Source organism: Engystomops pustulosus, chromosome 10 (assembly GCF_040894005.1).
Source record: "Engystomops pustulosus chromosome 10, aEngPut4.maternal, whole genome shotgun sequence".
Lineage (NCBI taxonomy): Eukaryota > Metazoa > Chordata > Amphibia > Anura > Leptodactylidae > Engystomops > Engystomops pustulosus.
This window is the reverse complement of record NC_092420.1, coordinates 9,817,206-9,839,828: the sequence shown is the minus strand read 5'-3', so window position 1 is coordinate 9,839,828 and position 22,623 is coordinate 9,817,206. Positions and strand designations below refer to the sequence as shown.

Sequence of the window (22,623 nt, the reverse complement as noted above, 5' to 3'; positions counted from 1 at the left end):
CTCCCTGGGCACCCCTGTAAACAGACCGGCGCACAGAAGAGACTGACCGCGGCACGGGACAAACAGGGGCACAGATCGAAGAAACCTTGGCGTGGGACATCGGCAGCGCCAGAGGAGGCAAGTACTTGTTTATTATGTTTAACTAGCCCTCCCCAGCACTGCCCTCAGTAATTTTTAAAACCCGGATAACCCCTTTAACAACATGTTTTCTAATCTAAACCGCCCCCCCCGGTGGCGCTGCTGCGCTGAAGAGCATCGGAACGCACTGGAGTTCACCAGCTCGGGCTGAGTGAAGGTAAGTGCACATTTTCCGTTTTTAAATGCGGCGGTTTTTCCGAATCCGTCGGGTTTTTGTTCGGCCACGCCCCCCGATTTCCGTCGCGTGCATGCCGGCGCTGATGCGCCACAATCCAATCATGTGTGCCAAAATCCCGGGGCAATACAGGGAAAAAAAAAAAATCGGCGCAAGTCGAAAATATTCGGGTAACACGTCGGGAAACCGCGAATCGGGCCCTTAGTAAATGACCCCCAGTCACTTTCACACTGTAAAAGCAAATGTAACACAGAACTAATAGTTTGTCTTCTCAAATCTCCTTATTCAAGAACATCCCAGCACAAAAGACGTTTTATTTAATACATTGTATGTACTCCAGGTGTTATAAACAGTGAAAAATGGAGTAAGAGACATAAAACAACGTAAAAAGAAAAAAAAATATATATATATTCATACATATAAATGGGCAAAAATAGGGGCTTATTGACAAACAATCTGATCTAAGAGCGAGGTCTAACCTTAGGATAACCTATACAGGGAATAGGATACTGTGATTAGTTCTGTATTTCCTAATATTAACATTATCAGTTACAATAAACAAACTATAATATACAATGTATGTACAATCCTCTGTAAAATTAATTTTTATTAATTCATTATTTTAATTTATTCATCATTTATTACACTGGACAATCCCTTTAATGGACAAGCAACAGCAAACCTCCACCCTGTTCATTTAATTTTATGCCGTTATTAAAATTTTCACAAAAAACGTGAACGTCTCGAGATGCAAAACATCGCAATAAAATAAGTATTCAAGTTGGTGAGACTACACGAGACGATTAAAGGAAATCTACCATCAGGATCGTGGATTATAAACCACACACACTTCCATGCTGCTGTGCGCCCCCTTTACAAGGATCTGCTCTTCTTTTAACTTCTTAGGCCCTCGATTTTTAAGAAAATCTGCTTTTAAAGCTATGCAAATGAGCCTGAGGGGCTCCGGGGGCGTAACTTAAAGGGGTGCAGTCGCAACCGGGCCCAAGAAGTCTAGGGGGCCCCATATGGTGTAGCTTTCCTATAGGAGAAGACTAGGACTATAAAGAATACATTATATTTGGGGGCCTGGCACACATTTTGCACTGGGGCCCGGTAGCTTCAAGTTACGCCACTGCTGGGCTCCGTTAACTTCTATGGAGCGCGGAGCCCCTGAGGCTCATTTTGAAGGCTTTTTTTCGTAAAAACAAAAGCATAAAAAGCTTAAAGAAGAGCGGATCCTGACAAAGGGGGCGCACACCAGTATATAAGTGTACTTGGTTTATAAACCGTAATCCTGGTGGTAGATTTCCTTTAAGGCTACATGCACACACACAAGTCATTCCGTTTGTGGCCGGACATCGGTGGACAATTCTGTGACTTTCCTGCAATTTGTCCAAATATAATATCTATGTATCAAAATGTAACATTTAATATTGACAATAATTTATTACACATTTCATATTGATAAAAATACTGTACACACACAAGGCTACTTGGGCTTCTCACGAGACTGCGATAGCTTCTTATCTATTTGGGCGATCCCTCTCGCACAGAAGCCAAGCATTGTTTTGCACTAAAATTGGGAAAAGAAACAAGAAAAAAAAAAAAAAAAAAAAAAAAAATTAAAAAAATTTAGTTAGGACGACACAAGTTACCGAGGAAATCAGCTCATCTAACGGCAACCGGTCACGGCCCATAAACAGCAGCGCCCAATTATCCTGGACAGTGTCCGGATCACTATCATTTCTTTCTAAAAATAGATGTTTAACCCCTAAACGACCTAGCCCATTTTATCCCCCCCCCCACCTTCAAAAAAAAAAAAACCTTTTCTTTTTTTACACGTAAAGAGCTGTGTGATGGCTTGTTTTCTGCGTAACAAATTGCACGTCATAGTGATGGTATTGAATATTCCATGTCGTGTACTGGGAAGCAGGAAAAAAAAATCCAAATGCAGTGAAAATGGTGGAAAAAAAAAAAAAAAAAAAAGAAAAGAAAAAAAAAACACATTTGGCCTTCTTCTTGTTGACTTGGATTTTACAGCTTTCACCAAGGTCTACTTCATTCTTTGGGTCTTTAATTTTTGTAAATGTATGAAAACATTCTAAACCTCCTGTACAAAATTATTATTATTTTTTTTTTTTTTTAATATTTTGCCATCTTTTAGCACTAATAACTATTTCATACTTCCATGTACGGAGCTGTGGGTGGTGACATTTTTTGCAACTTTTGATGATGTTTTCCATGCTATAATTTTAAGGACTGTGCGACCTTCTGCTTACTTTATTGCATTTTATTTGTTTTACAAAATGGCAAAAAAGTGGTATTTTTTTTTACTTTGGGCGCTATTTTCCGTTACGAGGTTAAACGCTGTGAAAAAAAAATGTTATTTTATTTTGATAGAACAGGCATTTTTGGACGTGGCGATATCGAACTAGTTTCTGTTTTTTACCGTTTCTTTATATTTATATCAGTTCTAGGGGAAAGGGGGGGGGGGGGTGATTTTAAAATTTTTACTATTTTCCAGACTCCCTAGGGTACTTTAACCCCAGGTTATCTGATCGATCCTACCATACTACAGTATATGGGGATTTTCCACCTCATTCATTAAAATGTGCCGATTGGGTTATGACGTCATGGGGAGGGACGGTCTTTGGCAAGATGGCGGCGCCCATGCGCCGGAAGCGATCAATGAGATAACACCTGCTATCTGTGCTAGCACCGATCATGGGTGTTACCGGTAAGTGTTTGCTGCAACATGCAGCAAAGACTTACCGGCTATGGACAAGGCTCAGCCCGTGAGCCCTCTCCATGCACCGGGACCCAATGCGCACCCTTCAGACTCAGAACTTCCCTATCAGATTATTAGTTGCTTAATCCCAAACACATGGAACATTTCCAGTATAAATGTGACACATAGCGATGCAACATTGTGACAGATCTGAGGTTTTTCCCGCTTACCTTTTGCAGTTGCGCTTCCACGTAGCTAATACTTGGCAGCTTCACAGCGTTTTTAACTATTTTTCTCGTTTGCTTGTGAGGGTTATCAAAGCGATAGCTGCAATACATAAGGAATTGTTATGTTCAGGACATTGACATCAATCCATATTGGGATAAAAAGCAGATAACACATGAGAAGTACATAATACCTATAAAAAGAACCCCCACTACACTACGGATTGAAAACGCGCGCTTTAATCGGTCCTAGAACGCGACGTGTGGCATCACCCTAACGTGTGACTGTCCATCAAAATGGAAATTCATGCGCTTGCGACAAAAACAACCAAAATCACATAAACGCAAACAATCCCGCATGAAACTGCTGCAGGGGAAGGCGAGACATCGAATGTGAGAAAGGGATTTCAAGAGACACAGGTTCAAGATACTGAAAGGGTGTAAATATTTCTGCGACATGGTACATTTACATATACCCATATACCGTATTTTTCGGACTATAAGGTGCACTGGATTATAAGGCGCGCCATCAATAAATACCTGCTAAAACGTCTCGGCTCATATATAAGGCGCACCTGATCATAAGGATCAATGACCAGCAGGTGGCAGACCTGTGCACAGTTCAAGACCACTGTTGTCTGTAAGTACGGTTCATATATAAGGCGCACTGGACTATAAAGCGCACCATAAAATTCCTGCTAAAACGTCTAGGTTCACATATAAGGCGCACTGGACTATAAGGCGCACCGGATTATAAGGATGAATGACCAGCAGGGGGCAGACCTGTGCACAGTACAAGGCAGCTGTTGTCTGCAAGTACGGTTCATATATAAGGCGCCCTGGACTATAAGGCGCACCGGATTATAAGGATGAATGACCAGCAGGTGGCAGACCTGTGCACAGTTCAAGGCAGCTGTTGTCTGTAAGTGCGGTTCATATATAAGGCGCACCTTTTGATTTCTGAGAAAAATAAAAGGATTTTTTGTGCGCCTTATAGTCCGAAAAATATGGTACAAGAACATGGGCCCTAAGAATTGTTCCGTTAAAAAGTAACCGCACGATGTGGCCATTTTTCACTGCTGTGTGTGAGCAAGTCCTTAGTGTCCATTATTTCATTTATTTGACCATTTCCCTCTATTACCAAGTGACAGCACTTGAATTCAGGTTAAATAAATCGCGCTTGTAGTCCAGATGATCCGGTGTCGCTATATACAAGGCTCCGAGGGTTAATGAGCAGCCTTTACAGTACAGAATCTGCACAGTGCTATGAAAGAAGAGAAAAACTAAATTAAAAAAAATAATAATAATAAATAACATATGCAATATGTTTTACAAATATTCTTTACTTCAGTATATATATATATTATATATTCCCCCCCCCCCCCCTACTCCGCTTCAGGAGCCGAAAAGAAGAGAGGAGATTATTACACGTTGTTAATTTTTATGCCTCACGGGACCAATATTAAAAATATCTTGGACAACCCCTTTAACCCTTTCCTTGGCAGGAGTTTGTGGAAAAATGAGCATCATTATTTGCCAGGGCAATTTTTACTAATTGATACATGAAATGATACTATTATTCTAATTATTGGTAACAAGCGTCCAGTGCTTTGCATGTAAACCATGAAAAACGCTCGTTACCGAGGCCCCTCTCTATAGGCAACATAAGGTCATGTTACCCCCTCCCCCGGGATTAGCTACAGATTCATAGATATTGGGAATATTTGGATTATCCCTCATTCTCCTCCCGGCGGCCCACCACACATCAGAGGGCGATGTCAATGACTTATCTAATACGACCTGGATGCCAAGAGCCAGAACTTTGTTTAGTTTTGGTAACATCTGAAAAAGGAGAATCTTTTCTCTCATATGATACCAAATCAGGTGCAGGGAACCAAAATATTAACTGCTTGGGAGTGAGATCTGTATATGAAGATCCAAAACCCAAAATTCACATGAACTGTAAATATATCCGGTTCTCTGGAACCTAGAAACAGATTATAATACAAGAGAAGATATTCTCCTTTTTCAGATGGCACCAGAACTTTGATTCTAGGTGCCACTAATCCAATGTTATGGCTCTTAGTGTCATGGGCCACTGAAGTGCCACCCTGGGAGCATGTATATGGTCAGAGGTTCACAGGTCTGGGACCACAAAGCTTAAACGTGGAGTATGAACGGTGTTTGAAAAGCAATCCAGGCACAACAGGGAGGGGAAGTGTTTTCACTGAAATTATTTATATCGGAGATTGAAACAGGGGAATGGGCTGCAATGATCACAAAGGGGGGGGGGCATTATCAGAAGCCGGAGCCAAGTCTTTTTATGAGAATCTGGTCTCGGACATAAAAAACATCCCCCTAGACAGAAGGATGAGCATTTAAATTTGTGACATCTACCTTAAGTAAATCTGACCCTAATGTCCTTTAGGTTCTCTCCCTACACCCTTCACACAATGGGGCTCATTTACTTACCCATCACATTGTCCGTGTATAATGCACTGTGCCGCGATTCACTAAGATTGTGCGCTCGATATCCTGCATGTGTCTCTTCCCCGCTCAGGTCCGCAGGAGTTCACCTTCTTCTTCCTGGTGCATGTAAGTGCATTGTGCGTGTATAATGTGCTGTGTTGGGAGTCACTAAGATCCTGCACCCGATATCCTGCAAGTAGTGTCGCTTCCCCACTCAGGTCCCCGGAGGTCACCTTCTTCTTCCTGGTGCATGTAAGTGCATTGTCCGTGTATAATGCGCTGTGCAGGGAGTCACTAAGATTGTGCCCCCGATATCCTGCATGTGTCGCTTCCCCGCTCAGGTCCCTGGAGTTCACCTTCTTCTTCCTGGTGCATGTAAGTGCATTGTCCGTGTATAATGCGCTGTGCAGGGAGTCACTAAGATCGTGCGCCCGATATCCTGCATGTGTCGCTTCCCCGCTCAGGTCCCTGGAGTTCACCTTCTTCTTCCCGGTGTATGTAAGTGCATTGTCCGTGTATAATGCGCTGTGCAGGGAGTCACTAAGATTGTGCCCCCGATATCCTGCATGTGTCGCTTCCCCGCTCAGGTCCCTGGAGTTCACCTTCTTCTTCCTGGTGCATGTAAGTGCATTGTCCGTGTATAATGCGCTGTGCAGGGAGTCACTAAGATCGTGCGCCCGATATCCTGCATGTGTCGCTTCCCCGCTCAGGTCCCCGGAGTTCACCTTCTTCTTCCTGGTGCATGTAAGTGCATTGTCCGTGTATAATGCGCTGTGCGGGGAGTCACTAAGATCCTGCGCCCGATATCCTGCATGTGTCGCTTCCCCGCTCAGGTCCCCAGAGTTCACCTTCTTCTTCCTGGTGCATGTAAGTGCATTGTCCGTGTATAATGCGCTGTGCAGGGAGTCACTAAGATCCTGTGCCCGATATCCTGCATGTGTTGCTTCCCCGCTCAGGTCCGCAGGAGTTCACCTTCTTCTTCCTGGCGCATGTAAGTGCTTGATCTTGCGACACAATTTTAAAGTTAAATCCCACGCTCAGTCCGAATGGGTCGGATCGTTCAACGGCCGCCCCCCGATTTCTGTGGCATGAAAGACGCGCCAAAATCCGATCGCATGTGACACAACCCCCTGCTAAATACCCGTCACAGCGGCGCAAATCCTTAAAAAGCTGTAAAGTCCAACGAAAGTGTGGCCGCGGACCCTTAGCAAATAAGCCCCATTGTGTGATGGGTGTATAGAATGGGTTAAGTATTGTTATTGATTGATTATCAGCCTAGTAGGAAAAACAAACCTGAAGGCGTCCAGCTTGTAGGAGGAAACCGCTTTGTTTTCTTCTATTTCTACATTTTCTGTAACAGCTGCAAAACATAAGAAATAAAAAAAACACCACGATTACTTCTCGCATCCAAAACGCACATGAGAGGGGCTATATATATATATATATACACACACACACATATCCATTGAAGCCCATACGTCTTGGACAAACCCCCTCCCACTTTGGATGAGTTTTAAAGTGACAAAAACCCCACGTGGGAATCTGCCCCCAAGGTACTGGAGTCTTTTTTACTCTTCGATATGAGATGAAATCAGAAATCTGATGGCGACAATGTTGTGGTTTGCAGCAAATAATAATTAATTACAGGTAAACTCGTGGCGTTCAGCACCAAATGGGGAGGGGGGGGGTTAAAATCTTTTTGGTGCGGAACGCCACAATTTTCTTTTATGTTGCATGAATCTCTCCGTTCTGAGGGAGGCAGCACATTGGTTTGGGCTCATCGTGAGCTGAAATAGATTTTTCTATTGTTACTATTTTTATATTACAGATAAACCCAATTTTTTGACCCTTGGGTAAATAGGAGACATGACTGGGCACTACAGGTATAGACACTGAGGGGGGGTGACTGCAGACCCCTGGGTACAGAGGAGACATCACTGGCACTGAGGGGGGGGGGGTGACTGCAGACCCCTGGGTACAGAGGAGACATCACTGGCACTGAGGGGGGGGGGGGGGGGAGTGACTGCAGACCCCTGGGTACAGAGGAGACATCACTGGCACTGAGGGGGGGTGTGTGACTGCAGACCCCTGGATACAGAGGAGACATCACTGGCACTGAGGGGGGGGGGGTGACTGCAGACCCCTGGGTACAGAGGAGACATCACTGGCACTGAGGGGGGGGGGGTGACTGCAGACCCCTGGGTACAGAGGAGACATCACTGGCACTGAGGGGGGGGGGGGGGGTGACTGCAGACCCCTGGGTACAGAGGAGACATCACTGGCACTGAGGGGGGGGGGTGACTGCAGACCCCTGGGTACAGAGGTGACATCACTGGCACTGAGGGGGGGGGGGGGGTGACTGCAGACCCCCGGGTACAGAGGAGACATCACTGGCACTGAGGGGGTAGGACTGCAGACCCCTGGGTACAGAGGAGACATCACTGGCACTGAGGGGGGGGGGGGGTGGGAGTGACTGCAGACCCCTGGGTACAGAGGAGACATCACTGGCACTGAGGGGGGGGGGGGGGGGGAGTGACTGCAGACCCCTGGGTACAGAGGAGACATCACTGGCACTGAGGGGGGGGGGGGGTGACTGCAGACCCCTGGGTACAGAGGAGACATCACTGGCACTGAGGGAGGGGGGGGGGGGTGACTGCAGACCCCTGGGTACAGAGGAGACATCACTGGCACTGAGGGGGGGGGGGGTGACTGCAGACCCCTGGCCCCTGGGTACAGAGGAGACATCACTGGCACTGAGGGGGGGGGGGGGTGACTGCAGACCCCTGGCCCCTGGGTACAGAGGAGACATCACTGGCACTGAGGGGGGGGGGGGTGACTGCAGACCCCTGGGTACAGAGGAGACATCACTGGCACTGAGGGGGGGGGGGGGGTGTGACTGCAGACCCCTGGGTACAGAGGAGACATCACTGGCACTGAGGGGGGTAGGACTGCAGACCCCTGGGTACAGAGGAGACATCACTAGCACTGAGGGAGGGAAGGCGGCTGCAGACCCCTGGACATGCTGAGAGTTGTAGTGCCGGGTGTGCCGCTCCCTACAGGTCGCACCTTTCAGCTGGATGATGTCCTTGTCCTGCGCCTGCGCCGTGTAGTCCCCGGAGTCCCCTAGCGGCAGGCTGCAGTTACTGCACAGGTACAGGGCGGGACTGGCCGGCGCTTCGTTACTTATTTTGGTTTCCGATGCTGTAACTTCTGCCGGTAAAGAAGCAGATTTCGCGCCATTTGTTTCCATTCTGTTGGCTCCACATGACCGCCGTGCTCTCTAGCGGTTGGGCGACCAGGAGACGCGTCATACCAGCGGCGATCCCGCGCTGGGCGGAGGCGTGATGTCACTGCTCACGTGACACTCCGGATCATGTGACCGAGGTGATATAGGCGGGGGCGGGGCTTGGTGCAGGGCCGCTCTCTGCTGTGTGGAGGAGATTATCGTCATGGTGTAATGTGTGCGAATGAAGGGTGAGGGTCATGTATGGATTGTGCAGGGTCTAATGGCTGCATATAGACACATTGGGACATACATCATTATTAATGTGGGGCGCAGTGTATAACATTGGGGTACATGCTGTATGTGTATAGGGGGTGCAGTCTATGATATGGGGGGTACATGCTGTGTATGGGGGGTACATGCTGTGTGTGGGGGGTGCAGTCTATGATATGGGGGGTACATACTGTATGTGTGCGGGGGTACAGTGTATAACATGGGGGGGTACATGCTGTATGTGTGCGGGTGCAGTCTATGATATGGGGGGTACATACTGTATGTGTGCGGGGGTACAGTGTATAACATGGGGGGGTACATGCTGTATGTGTGCGGGTGCAGTCTATGATATGGGGGGTACATGCTGTATGTGTGCGGGGGTACAGTGTATAACATGGGGGGGTACATGCTGTATGTGTGCGGGGGTACAGTGTATAACATGGGGGGGTACATGCTGTATGTGTGCGGGTGCAGTCTATGATATGGGGGGTACATACTGTATGTGTGCGGGGGTACAGAGGTACATGCTGTATGTGTGCGGGTGCAGTCTATGATATGGGGGGTACATACTGTATGTGTGTGGGGGGTGCAGTCTGTCATAGTATTACATAGTATACAGAGACTCCTCTTTTCTCTGGCCCCTCAACTCTTAAAACCCTATTTTGTTGACTTCTTGCATATAATGACCCCTTTTATTTATCAATTGTTACCCACTTATAGTCCCCCGCCAATCAAATTGCGGCCACTTCACCTCCCTCGCCTCCCCCTTCACCTTGTGACTCCCCATTATGGCCCCCACGCAGTGTATGTCTCTTCTTTCTGCTGATATGACTGTGTGCGGTAATATTGTAAGTTTTTGTTTTTGGTCCCTTTAGATTCTATTCTGCATTGGATCTTGAATGAAGCATTTGTGTCATCGGAGAAGATCACAGCAGCATGGACTGGGATTTGAGAACAAACCCTGCTTGAAAAAGGATAGAGGGTAGTGATCTGACTGGTGGGGATCAAATTCTGGGACCCCACTAATATCTGGTTTCCGTTCTCTGGTATGAATGGAGCAGAAGGTCAAATATACGTCCTGCTGCTTCATTCATTCACTGATTGTGCCTGGTCGCCTGTTATCTCTGACACTGTCATTGAGGTTCAAGACAAGAATACCCAAGCGCTGTGCTTGCCAATTTCCAAAACTCCAATGGTATTTAATGGAGCGGCAGAACACGGGGTTGACCTACTGCTCCATCAATTAGAGCTACATTCTTGTGATCACTGGAGGTCGCAGAAGTCACACCCACCTGTCGGATTGCTATTCCCTATCCTGTGGAAAAGATCCTATACTTACCTCTCCCCTGCATTATACTCCTGCCTGCACCTTCTGGTCTTTGTTTGCAAACAGAAGCTGCAGCAGGGATGTCATGTCCGCTGCAGCCTTATCTTCCTCTCTGCTAAACCCCTCTGAAGCCAGGAGTCACATGTCATCATCATGATGTCACCGCTGTCAGAGAGGCAGGATGATTCTCTGCTGCTATTGGGTAGATATTCTTATGTTGCGGACAACCCTTTTATGTCTTCTAGTGGCACATTTAAAAAAAAAAATGTCCAGGTAATGTTTTATAAAATAATAAAAATAAAAATTTCTTAAAATCACTTTTCTCCTGATTAATTTCATGTGTAATAAAATAGAAAATAAAGAAAAACCACAGAACCGTAGCTGAAGGACTGTTCAGTTTTTTGTTTTTTTTTGCAAAGATGATCTTTAAAGGGGTTGTCTGACTATTTTAAAAACTTTGCAAGTGGGCTGAGGAGGGCTATAAAACAATAAATCCCTTTATTTTTCCTCCTCAATCCCAGGGCTGCCAGGTTTTCTCATCATGTGAGAAACTATCTGGGTCCCTGCTTCGTCTGCAGTGCACAACCCATCATAAATGTCTACAACTGCAACACTGCCAAAGCTTCCCCACAGACACAGCGAATACCAACACCTCGATTTACCGGCCCCAAAGAAACCTAGACACTTGAGACTCTCACAGAGGACTCCACACCAAGCCACTGCTCTCAGACTATCTCATGAGTCGTAGTCCTTCAGATTCTACTAGTTCTTACTGTCATCAACAAGGCCGTTCAGTTCCAAGGAAGCGGAATGCACACCTGGCCAGGGCAGGTATCCTCTGCGCGTGTGCAAATTTTTGAGCTCTATACTCCTATTGGCACTATTATAGGCACTATGATAGTCTGACACCTACACAATACCTCCCACTCTAGCACTGCGGACATCTCAGGGTTACTCCTTCCCGTCTCAAATCTTCAGCTAACATCACAGACTCATTGTCAGTCACCATACAAGTGGTCCTTTGCCACAATTATAGTGAGCATACTGTCATATATGGACATTTAGAGGCAAAGTACATAATATCAGACAAGGAAATGACCTTACCCAGTCCTTCCAGCCAGTGAAACAGAAGTGACGGTTGGGGCAGACAATAAAGTAAACTTACCCCGAGCGCTCATTGTCAATTCTGGTCACTGGACTCCTGCGGAGGTCACCTCGATGGTTAGATGTCCATTTTAGTATGCCCAACCCAGGAAGGCCAAATGTAAGAGATCTTTATCTAGGGTTTAAACCGCCCTGCAGTTGTAAGGTGACTTTTGAGTTAACCCTTTTAGCCAAAAATGGCTCCCGGTACCGGGATGAGAGCAGAAACTAAGACACACCAGTCTCTTAGAGAAGCTGTCATTTCTGGCTCCTCTGCTCTGGGTTGAGGCCCCGCCCACAAGCTGCAGGGAGTGAGAGGTCGTGCCCTGTATAATGAACAATGTGGGATCTTCTTCACTCTGCAATAGATGACGTCCTCCAGTGGTTGCCTGGCCCTGTCCTGCGATCAGCAGAGGTTAGTCTGCAATTTCACCTTTGTCTTTGGAGTTCATAATAACCACAGGCAGGACAGAGATAAAGTTTCTCCTATGGCATATAAAAGTAAAATCTTTGTCCTATAAATCTTCCCCTCCGTACTGTGATCGGTGACATAATATTCTTATAAAACTCCTGTAAACCATCATGAATGAGCCCCCTGCAGTACAGGCCTCCGGGCGGCAGAGGGCGCTCTGAGAGGCGCAGCACATCCCGTCACACATTGCCTTCCCTGTATCTGGCGGCGCATGCGCGCTGCGGTCTGTCTCACTGTCACCTGGAAGATGGCGGCGTCCGTGTACAGAGCCGGGAGCGCTGCGGGCAAGGCCTTCTTCTCCGGCCGCTCGGTGGGTACAGGCTCCTGCAGGGAGGTGGCGGGGCCCGGGGAGGACGCAGGAGGTGGTAGCCGCGGTTATAGGGGCCTACGGGAGCTGTGAGGAGAGGCCGCCCGTGTGTGAGGTGAAGGTCACCCAGTCCCAGGACACGGCGGGACCCGGAGTACGAGGAGAGGAGGCCGCGATATACCGGCTGTAGTCACCTCATTATTACAGCACCGGCATCGCCGTCCGGTTACATTTAACCCCTTACACTCTGCACTTAAAGGGGAAGTCCATGAGTGTGGAACTATAGGTGTCCACTGGAAAATATCAGCAGATCCTACAGTAAATAACAATCAGCGCCACAGCCGTCCATAGTTTGTGTGTATCTGTTTTACTACACATGTGCATCCCTTTAAGGGGGAACAGAGGACGATTAGTTCTTAAAGGGGTCGTGTGATGCATGGAGACAAGTGACAGACAGGGAATTTGAAAACAAATCCAGTCCCCGTCATTGAGTGTCACAGCTGCAAAGGACGTGATGATGTGACCTCTGAAATGTGTTGTTGCTGCTGGAGTGGTAGAAGGACCCTCTAGGGCTCAGTGGTATAAATGTATGAAAAATGTAAGATCTATGGTTGACCTTCCGTATTTTAGTTTCCATTACGCTCCCCTAAACTGATGGCCCAATCGCAGGTGTGAACAAGGCCTGAGTTGGACCCTGGATTTTTGAAGGATTGTAAACCCAGCACACTGACCTACTGGTGTGTGCCCCCTCCGTCAGAATCCACTCTTCACACAATTATGCAGATTAGCCTTAGGGGCTCCATAGATGTGAAAACAGCCTGGAGCCCCTTGGGCTCATTCGCATACATTTTAACCCCTTAAGGACGGAGGGTTTTTCGGCTCATTTCTCGCTCTCCAACTTCAAAAATCCATAACGTTTTCATTTTTCCGTGTACAGACCTGTGTGAGGGCTTATTTTGTGCGTAACAAATTTTACTTTCCCGTGATGTTATTTATTTTAACATGCCGTGTACTGCGTAGCTGAAAAAAAATTCCAAATGTGGAAAAATTGAAAAAAAACCGCACGTGCGTCACGTTCTTGTGGGCTCAGTTTTTACGACTTTCACTCTTCGCTCCAAATAACACGCCTACTTTATTCTTTGGTTCGGTGCGATCGCGGTGATACCAAATTTATAAAGGTTTTATTGTGTTTTAATACATTTTCAAAAATTAAACGAATGTGTACAAAAAAGAAAAACAAATTTTTGCCATCTTCTGACGCTAATAACTTTTTCATACTTTGGCGCACGGAGATGTGTGAGGGGTCATTTTTTGCGAAATGAGGCGACGTTTTCATTGCTACCATTTTGAGGTCTGTGCGACATTTTGATAATTTTTTATTTCATTTTTTATGTTATGTAAAAAGGTGTAAAAGTCGCATTTCGGACATTTGGGCGCCATTTCCCGCCTCGGAGGTCATATTTTGATAGATCGGGCATTTTGGGACGCGGCGATACCTAATATGTTTGTGATTTTTACTGTTTATTATGTTTTATATCCGTTCTAGTGAAAGGGGGGTGATTTGAACTTTTAATATTTTATTAATTTTTTTTATTTTTTAAACTTTTTTTATTCTTTTTTTTTTCCACTATTTTTTAGACCATCTAGGGTACATTAACCCTAGATGGTCAGATCGCTCCTACCATATACTGCAATACTACAGTATTGCAATATATGGCATTTTTGCAGGTCATACATTACAATGAGCCACTGCAGATGCCATGTAGCCTCGTGTCAAAAGAAGACCCGAGGCTACCATGGTAACCGATCGGCGCCCCCCTGATGACGTTCGGGGGCGCAGCGATCGGAAAAAAGATGACGGCGCCCGCGCGCCGCTGTCTTTTAAACGCCGCCGGCGTTGAAAGGGTTAATAGCCGCGATCGGTGCAAGCACCGACCGCGGTTATTAGCGGTGGGGGTTTTGTGCAAAATGCAAAAACCCCCACCTCTGTATGAAGAGGACTCAGCCCGTGAGCCCTATTAATACATCCCTTATACCTCTGCGCCGTAGAGCTACGGCGCAGAGCGTTAAGAGGTTAAAGGTTTTTAAAATTTGATGTCGGGGCCCTGTGCTCTGGAGAAAGATGCCGACACGTTGGGTGTGATCGGGTTTATAGAAGCAATAAAGACTAGGCCTAGTTCTCTTTCTGTTTTTCTCATTATAGTAGGAGAGATTAATGGATGTTTCTTGCGCTCCTCATAGACTCATAAAACAAAGATTTAGGCTGCTGTGCTAAAGTGGAACCAATTCCTGGGGGTCTCTGTGACACCCCAGTGGGTAAATATGGTTTAATAATCCTTTTAATGTGGCTTATACATGAGATGAAGTTTGCACGGATTTTCCCTTGGCAGCAAATTCAGTCGTTGGGAAAGAAAAGTATCAGGCAGGTAGATTTCTATATGTCACGGAAGGGTCAGCGGTTGGTTTTCTGCTCCCCCTTATAGAATACACACACTCACATCACTAGGGGGTGCAAGTAAGTACATGAGGCAATCTGGAGAACTGAATGAGCCATAGAGTCAGTGCATGACTTCAAGGTATGATGGTATTGTGTGACCCCCGAGGACCCCAGGGATATGCAGTAGGAGGAGTTGCAGTGATGCTGGGAATTTGCCCAGATCTATACAGCTGCAGAACTTGTCACAATGTATAAGTACAATCTAACTAGCAGCCAAAGATATCAGGGCTTTCTCATAGACTGCAAGCTCTTGTGGGCAGCCCCTTCCCCCTCCTACTGTTCCATCTCACCAGGTTATGACTCTGTCTTATTTTATTTGTATGTGTCCCTCACAATGTGCCCCTCCTATAGGGGGCAGTGACTGGTCAGACCTCATCTATGTGGGTTATTCCATGCAGTTATGTGGTAGCTTCTAACCAGAATTATCCCTGCCTCTGAGTCTGCATAAGATGAGTGGATAGGAAAGTGCTTCTGGCTGGAATACCCCTTGAAGCACCGCCCTGTCGGGTCTCATGATGGGTTTAGTGGTTTGTGATAATGACCTGATTTCATGTATATTAATATTTTCTGTATATTTACCCTCCAGCCCGCACTGTTAAGCCTAAAGAGGAACCGCAGCGCGTTGTCCTATGCGCAGACGTTGGCTAACATTCCCGAGACTCAGATCAGCACTCTGGACAATGGACTCCGCATCGCCTCTGAAGAGTCTGGACAACCTACCTGTACGGTAAGTCCTGCTGGTGGCCATTGGTGGCAGGAAGTGATGGATAAAATAATTACTGAAACCCCAGAGAGCTTTTTCATATATTTTGATCTCCGCTTCATTCTCTACATCTCTGATTGCTGTCAGTGATTGAGAACATCCATCCCACCGTTAATGTATCTTACACTCCTGACAGTTGGACATGAATAGAACAAGTTTTACGCCTCTGGGTAGAGGAATCCAGTCACTCGCCACAAGCAGAGGGCTTCTAGTTGTTGGAGTTAGGAGCTTGTGTGGACATTACATTTGACTTCTGTCTGTCTGTAGGTTGGTGTGTGGATAGCAGCCGGCAGCCGCTATGAAAATGAAAAGAACAACGGTGCGGGATACTTCTTGGAACATCTGGCCTTTAAGGTAAGAGAGAACTGTTTACCTTCCATATTCCTGCTGTCTTCCTTACTAAGGTCTATGTCACTGGCCATTCTGTGGTCCAATGTGATCACCATCTAACCTCCTTCACCTGTCTTATACCTTTTAAGGTTATTGCCATGTTATAAAGTGATAGAATATTGTCAGGATATGCAATCACTTTATGATTATGGGGTCCTGACCTCTGGGACTCTCGCAAATCCCAAGATTTTAATTTTTTGAGCATGTGCTATCCTCTAATTCAACAGATATCACATGAAAACAATATCATTCTTGTGGGCCCATACACATGACCCATGGTTTATACAGACCAGGCTGCAAAATTCAGAGCAGGTCCTATTCCTACCCGAGTTTGTGGCACAAGCAGTCTTAATTGCAGTCATTGCTTATTGTGAGTAGATTACACACAGCAATGACACATGGCCACAAACTGACACCTGGGACCTGTTTGCAGCCTGAGTTATGCTTATGTCTGTGTACATGTAGCCGTATTCTACTCAGAGGTACACCGACTAACTGCTGTGGATGCCACTTACAGTTCCCTACATACTTGATTATCCAGCAGCACAGAACACTTAGACGCTGCATTCTCCATTCTCAAGGTCAGACAGGATCTCTGACTCCTGATTTTAAAGTGTATCCAAACATATGCCATGACTTTATAGGGTGCAATTTACCCATTAGTAAACTTCTCATTCATATGGGATATTTGTGTAATCCCTGCCTTTTAATCCAGGGAACAAAGAAGCGTCCCCAGACCGCCCTAGAACAAGAAGTGGAGAGCATTGGGGCTCACCTCAGTACATACACAACACGTGAGCAGACGGCTATCTACATCAAGGCTCTATCTAAGGATCTACCTAAAGGTATGGAGACCTCCGTGTGGACTTTACATTGTACAGTCTTACAAGTAGGTAAATCTTTACCAGTCCATGAAGTCCTTTCTATGACTACATCCTCTGTTTTTAGCTGTTGAGATTCTGGCTGATGTGGTCCAGAATAAAAGCCTAGAGGACGCCCAGATCGAGAAGACACGTGAAGTGGTGCTGAGGGAGATGGAGGAACTGGACTCAAACCTCCAAGAAGTGACATTTGATTACCTCCATGCAACTGCTTATCAATCAACTCCCCTTAGCAGGACAGTTGTGGGGCCATCGGAAAATATAAAGTGAGTGGTTCTGTGTTTAAGGAGCTGGGAGAGGATAAGAATATTAAAATAGCAATACTTAAATTGGGCAAGCTATATAAAACCTGCATTAGAATCTATTTCGTGATTTATGATGGTAGTGGGTTGTGTGCTCTTATGTGAGTGGATGTTTACAGATCTTCTCTTACAGGAAGTTCACCCGGGCCGATCTTCTTGAGTACATCAACCTACATTACAAGGCACCTCGTATGGTCCTTGCAGCGGCCGGAGGTAACTCTACAACCATTAATATCAGATTGTTGGGACTGACACCTTGAAACCCTCTTGGATCAGGTTAAAGCAGTAGTGGACACTTATTGATGTTTCACTGTCCTGTAGCATCATAGTTATCAGTCATGTGACCTACTTGTAGCTTAATTCCATACAAGTGAATGATGCTTGGATTCAATACCAAGCACAGCTACTATACGAGGTGATACTTGGTGAACTATAAAGAGGCTGTGGCTATTATCCAAACGCTACATCCACTTGATATTGATTTCTTAACACGAAAAACCACAGAATTGGGTCTAACTTTCTGATCAGTGGGGGTCTCAATGATGCAACCCAGTCGGACCCCTGGAGCAGCCGGTCGCGTGTGGTCGTACTGCCCCATTCATCTCTATGGAGCTGACGGAGATTGCCTAAATGGCACCGGGCAATATCTGTCAGCTCCATAGTGATGTACGGGGCAGTACGACCACGCGTGACCAGCTGCTGCAGTTATCGTGGGGAGTGACTGGGGAACGGCAGACCCTGTCACGGAGACCCCCACGATCATTCTGTGGATAGGGTCTAACATGTTTCGTGGGAAAACCCCTTTAAGCTTAGGTCATTAATATTTTAGTCCTGGAAAAATTCTCTCTCAAACCCACTCCCCTTTTCTCTGAACCACTTTTGGTTTTATACTGGAGCAATTATTACTTTTATCACTGTTACTACAAATTGTTTTACATTTAATGTCTATCAGGAATAAATCACAAGGAGCTGTGTGATCTTGCTTCAAGACACTTTAGTGGACTTTCCTCTGAGTATGAAAACGACGTCATCCCCGTGCTCTCCCCGTGCCGGTTTACTGGAAGTGCAGTGAGTATCTGGATCAGACCGTATTGTATTACCATTATCCGTTTATACTTCAGGTTATGAGCAGGACGGCAGAGCTGGTTAGCTAACCTGGAGTCAGATTTGGGGAAATTGAGGAGTCTAACACCACCAAAATGGTCACAGACTCCACAGAGCTGTTTTCCCAGTCTCTCTAGCAGTAGCGATATAAATGCGGGCCAGTGCCTTATTCCTCTGATTTGTAGTGGTGGAGCCACTACTGAGCAGCCACATTCCTCTCAATTAAAAGCCTGGAGCAGAGGTGCACAACCCATGGGTGACGGGCCACATGTAGCCTCTCAAGCCTTGGTTTGTGGGCGGCACCCTGCTAACAGTCCAGTGAGTCCTTCCATAACTGATGGCAGCTTAGAAGTTGCTACCGGTCCTGGGTGCTCTCCTACCTGGAGGACCTGGATGGGTAAATACTTGTCCGCTGTACTGTACTGTGCTGCACCTGGGTTCTTACTTATTGCTGTATTTTAGTTGTTGGTGCAGTCATGGGGCTTGTTACTGGTGCAGCCCCTTAAAGTCGAGCAGTATGACAATGTGTGTTGCCTTAAATTAGGAGCAAGGCAGACATTTAAAGGAAATTTCATAGTATATTTTTTTTATAATTCATTCAAAATTTATTTATTTTTAAATATATTTAAGGAGGCTGTCTATTTAATCAGGACTCCAACCCCACCAAAATGGTGACGGACTCCAACAGCTCTAGTTTTGAGCACTAACACAACCAGATATTATGGCACCAGTATATCCAACACAAAACATCAAGAATGCAAGTTTTTACATAGTCTTGATTAAACACGTGCTCCTGTATGCAGATCATATGCAAAACTATTTACATTGACAAACTGCAGGCCAACCATGAGTGTAGTTGTTCGGCTTTCTGAAGTGGTGAGTTTGCTTGTCAGTGACTGTATCACCAGTAGCCAGTAACCTTCCTGCTGGGTATAGTATACTGAGCTCTATTCATATATTTACCATCATTTTACCTTTTTGTGTCTCTTTTTAGCTTTCTGCCCGCAATGACGACCTACCCCTGGCTCACGTTGCTATTGCAGTGGAAGGACCCGGTGTGAACAGTCCTGATAATGTTGCTTTGGCTTTAGCTAATACCATCTTTAGCAACTATGATGCCACATACGGTGGTGGGAAGGTAAGGATACTGCAAGTTTAAGTGGGTTCTAAAGGGTCCAAAAGGTGTTTCTCTGAGGAAATTATTAAAGGACACCTGTCATCAGGTCTGTGTCACTTGTCCTGTCACCTCTACCTGTTGGAGCAGCTCACAAGGATCCCATCCCAGCCTTTATCTAGTTATTTCATACATTATTCATTGTAAAATCACATATTTTTTATCATGTAAATGAGGCTGGTCACATGGTCAGAGGCAGTGATGTCACCCCTGTTACCCCTCCCCTCTCCTCCCCCTGCTCATGTCTGTGTGTAATGTATAGTAAAGCATAGTTAGTGTATCTGTTGACATGCTGCATCCTCCTAATATACAGGTGAGAGACACAGACATCAGCTACACATGAATCTGACATGTTCTGCTGTAACATGGCTGCCTGGAGCTGCTGTATCTCTCCTATACACACACACATGCACACACAGGCTGCAGGGGGCGTGGCCACCAGCACCAGGAAGCACATCATTATACAGCCTCACATCATTATACAGGCTGTCAGTCAAGCACTGGGGGTGTGGCTGTGCCTCCCACTCATGAATAGTGGACAGCTTGAATATGCTAATGCTTCATTGGACATTTCACAGGTCATTTGCATACAGCTTTAGGACCTCATTGCTTAGGTTTACAGGCATGTAGAGGGACAATGAAGGGATAGAGGCAATGCTCTCTAATGGCAGTTTATGAAAATATATTTAGTTTAGGGGGGTTATTTTGCATGACAGGTTCTCTTTAAGGTTAGGGGCCCTGTAGTTTAATTTTACACCCCCTGTTAAGCATGTTGGGAGTTTTAATTCCTCAACCATTGTGTATTCTATTATTTTCAGAATCTTTCTAGCAACGTGGCAAGGACTGCAGCTGAATACAATCTTTGCCAGAGTTTCCAGGCCTTCAATATTCGATACTCTGACACCGGCCTCTTTGGAGTCCACTTTGTGACCGATAAACACAGTATTGAAGACATGTTCCATATTGCTCAGGGAGAGTGGTAAGTATTCAGTATCAAGGGAGCTTCAGTCTTTATGCTCTCCTTGCAGTCTGATGTAATCTGTGGTGAAATCTGAGAATCTTCCGCTATTGCCCGGTCACTACTGTGTCGTAATTGCTAAATATTCTAATATTTATTCCATAGGATGCGCATTTGCACCAGTGCAACCGACGGAGAACTGGCCCAGGCTAAGAAGGCTTTGAAGAACGCTCTGGTGGCCCAGTTGGACGGTAGGGGATATTCTTTGTGGTAGGATAAGATTGCATAGCATCCATTGAACACTTGCTTATATTTTGTGGTTTCATTTTGTAGGAACAACCCCCGTGTGTGAAGATATTGGGCGTCAGGTTTTGGCTTATGGTCAGCGCATCTCCTTGGAGGAATGGAATTCCAGGATTGATGTGAGTATTTAATGCTTAGTCTGCAGGGTTCAGTGCATTTTAAAGTATTTGTACCCTGTGCACAGGATAGCCAAATGACATGCTTATTGTTGGGGTTCAACCACTGGGGCCCCCATTAATCATGAGATCAGGGATCCTATTCCCCTTTCAGGTTGAAAATTCACCACAACACTCACTTCATTGTCTATGGGACTGCAAGATATTGCTACGATATATCTGGCAATTCCATAAAGAATGAATGGTTTGACCTATCTATTAATGGGAATGGGACCACCATTCTCATCAGTGGATAGGGGATTCCAGAAACTTGGGACAACCCCTTTAAGCATCCTCACTATGTATATAGTAGCCATCTTTGCAGACATGTGCTACCAGATTGCTATACTGTAAGCATTGTAGAAGAGGAAGCAACCCTGCTTTGGTCGTGAAATATCAATCTCTTGTCTCCTGACAGGCCGTCAATACCAAGACTCTAAGGGACGTCTCCTCTAAGTACCTGTATGATAGGTGTCCCGCTGTGGCATCAGTTGGTAAGTTCCCCGACTCTTTGGTTTTGGCTTCTCCATTCACTTCAGGTAATGGTCTCCACCAGCAGAGAAGCCTTGGTCACCAGTAAATGTTCTCTCTCGTCTTCCCTTAGGTCCCAATGAGCAGGTTCCTGACTACAACCGCATCCGCAGCGCCATGTACTGGCTGCGCTTCTAAACTCCATAAAACGTCACGTTGCTCTGTGAAAAACTCTAAAGGAGTTGTTGTTTTTCTATGTATAAGCCGCACGGCTGCTGACGACCACATCACCAGGTAGAACGTTTGCAGATTGTGTAACGCAAGGCGGCCATGATTGTCTGTGCATTGTCTATTCTCTGAAATGCCAAAAGGACATGGAATAAAGTTAATTTAAATGATGAGATTGGTCGTGTTGTCCATAAAGCTCACACTCAGATTCTAAGAAATAATCAGCTTGTGGTATTCCTTTCATAGGGATTGTTTGGTTCTCCAGAATTCCTGACAATGGCATGAAGAAAGTTATGGGCGCCCTCTAGTGTGTCATGTGGGACTTTGCAGTGGTGCTACTTAGATTGCCACATTATAGATGTTCTCTACTGCAGCGCCCTCCTGTGGTCACACTCTTAACTTATTAATCAGTAGCTACGGTATAACAGACTTACCCTGCCCGTAACAGCAGCAGTGATGCAGCCCCCGGCTGTGTTCCAGGTCTCTATGGTACGTACTGACATGTTAGAAGAGCGGTTATACGATTGTGCAGACATTTTATCGTCACTTTTTCTGTTTTACAAAGCTCAGGATTATTTTACTGCTTGCATAAATCACGTGTGGGGATGACTGGTATGTGAGACGATGTGCAGCTGGGGTCTAATGCACTCAGGAAGAGAGAATATATACTGTAGAAAGATTGCTGCACCCCCTAATCCCCCACCACCACCCCTGTAGCCCTATGATCTACACCCAGTTATATTCTATTGTAACAATATGATGGATTTAGAGTTTCCAAAATTTGAAGGGTCCAAAAAAATTTTAAAAGTTCATACACTATCTTTTGCTGAGGCCACTCTTATTTCTAGCGGGGCTCACCCGTCTTTGGTACTTCCAGCGCCATTGGATCAGGAGTGATGATGTCTCATACATTAAGCA

At 45.8% G+C, this 22,623-nt stretch overlaps 2 protein-coding genes across 2 annotated transcripts; one reads left to right on the top strand and one right to left on the bottom strand.

Annotated features, from left to right (window-relative positions):
- Positions 1-594: 594 nt before the first annotated feature.
- LOC140104224 (protein Mis18-alpha-like) lies at positions 595-9,092 on the bottom strand. The gene is made up of 5 exons (XM_072127657.1): positions 8,801-9,092; positions 7,028-7,094; positions 4,407-4,529; positions 3,272-3,368; positions 595-1,886 (listed from the first exon to the last, which is right to left on the bottom strand). The coding sequence occupies exons 1-5, from the start codon at positions 8,982-8,984 to the stop codon at positions 1,803-1,805; spliced, it is 555 nt and encodes a 184-aa protein (XP_071983758.1). The 5' UTR covers positions 8,985-9,092; the 3' UTR covers positions 595-1,802.
- A 3,235-nt stretch (positions 9,093-12,327) lies between these two features.
- Positions 12,328-21,875, top strand: UQCRC1 (ubiquinol-cytochrome c reductase core protein 1). Its single transcript, XM_072127048.1, has 13 exons — positions 12,328-12,482; positions 15,563-15,703; positions 16,007-16,093; positions 16,845-16,974; positions 17,078-17,276; positions 17,446-17,525; positions 18,265-18,380; positions 19,411-19,554; positions 20,409-20,569; positions 20,714-20,799; positions 20,882-20,970; positions 21,425-21,500; positions 21,611-21,875. The coding sequence occupies exons 1-13, from the start codon at positions 12,384-12,386 to the stop codon at positions 21,673-21,675; spliced, it is 1,473 nt and encodes a 490-aa protein (XP_071983149.1). The 5' UTR covers positions 12,328-12,383; the 3' UTR covers positions 21,676-21,875.
- Positions 21,876-22,623: the final 748 nt, after the last annotated feature.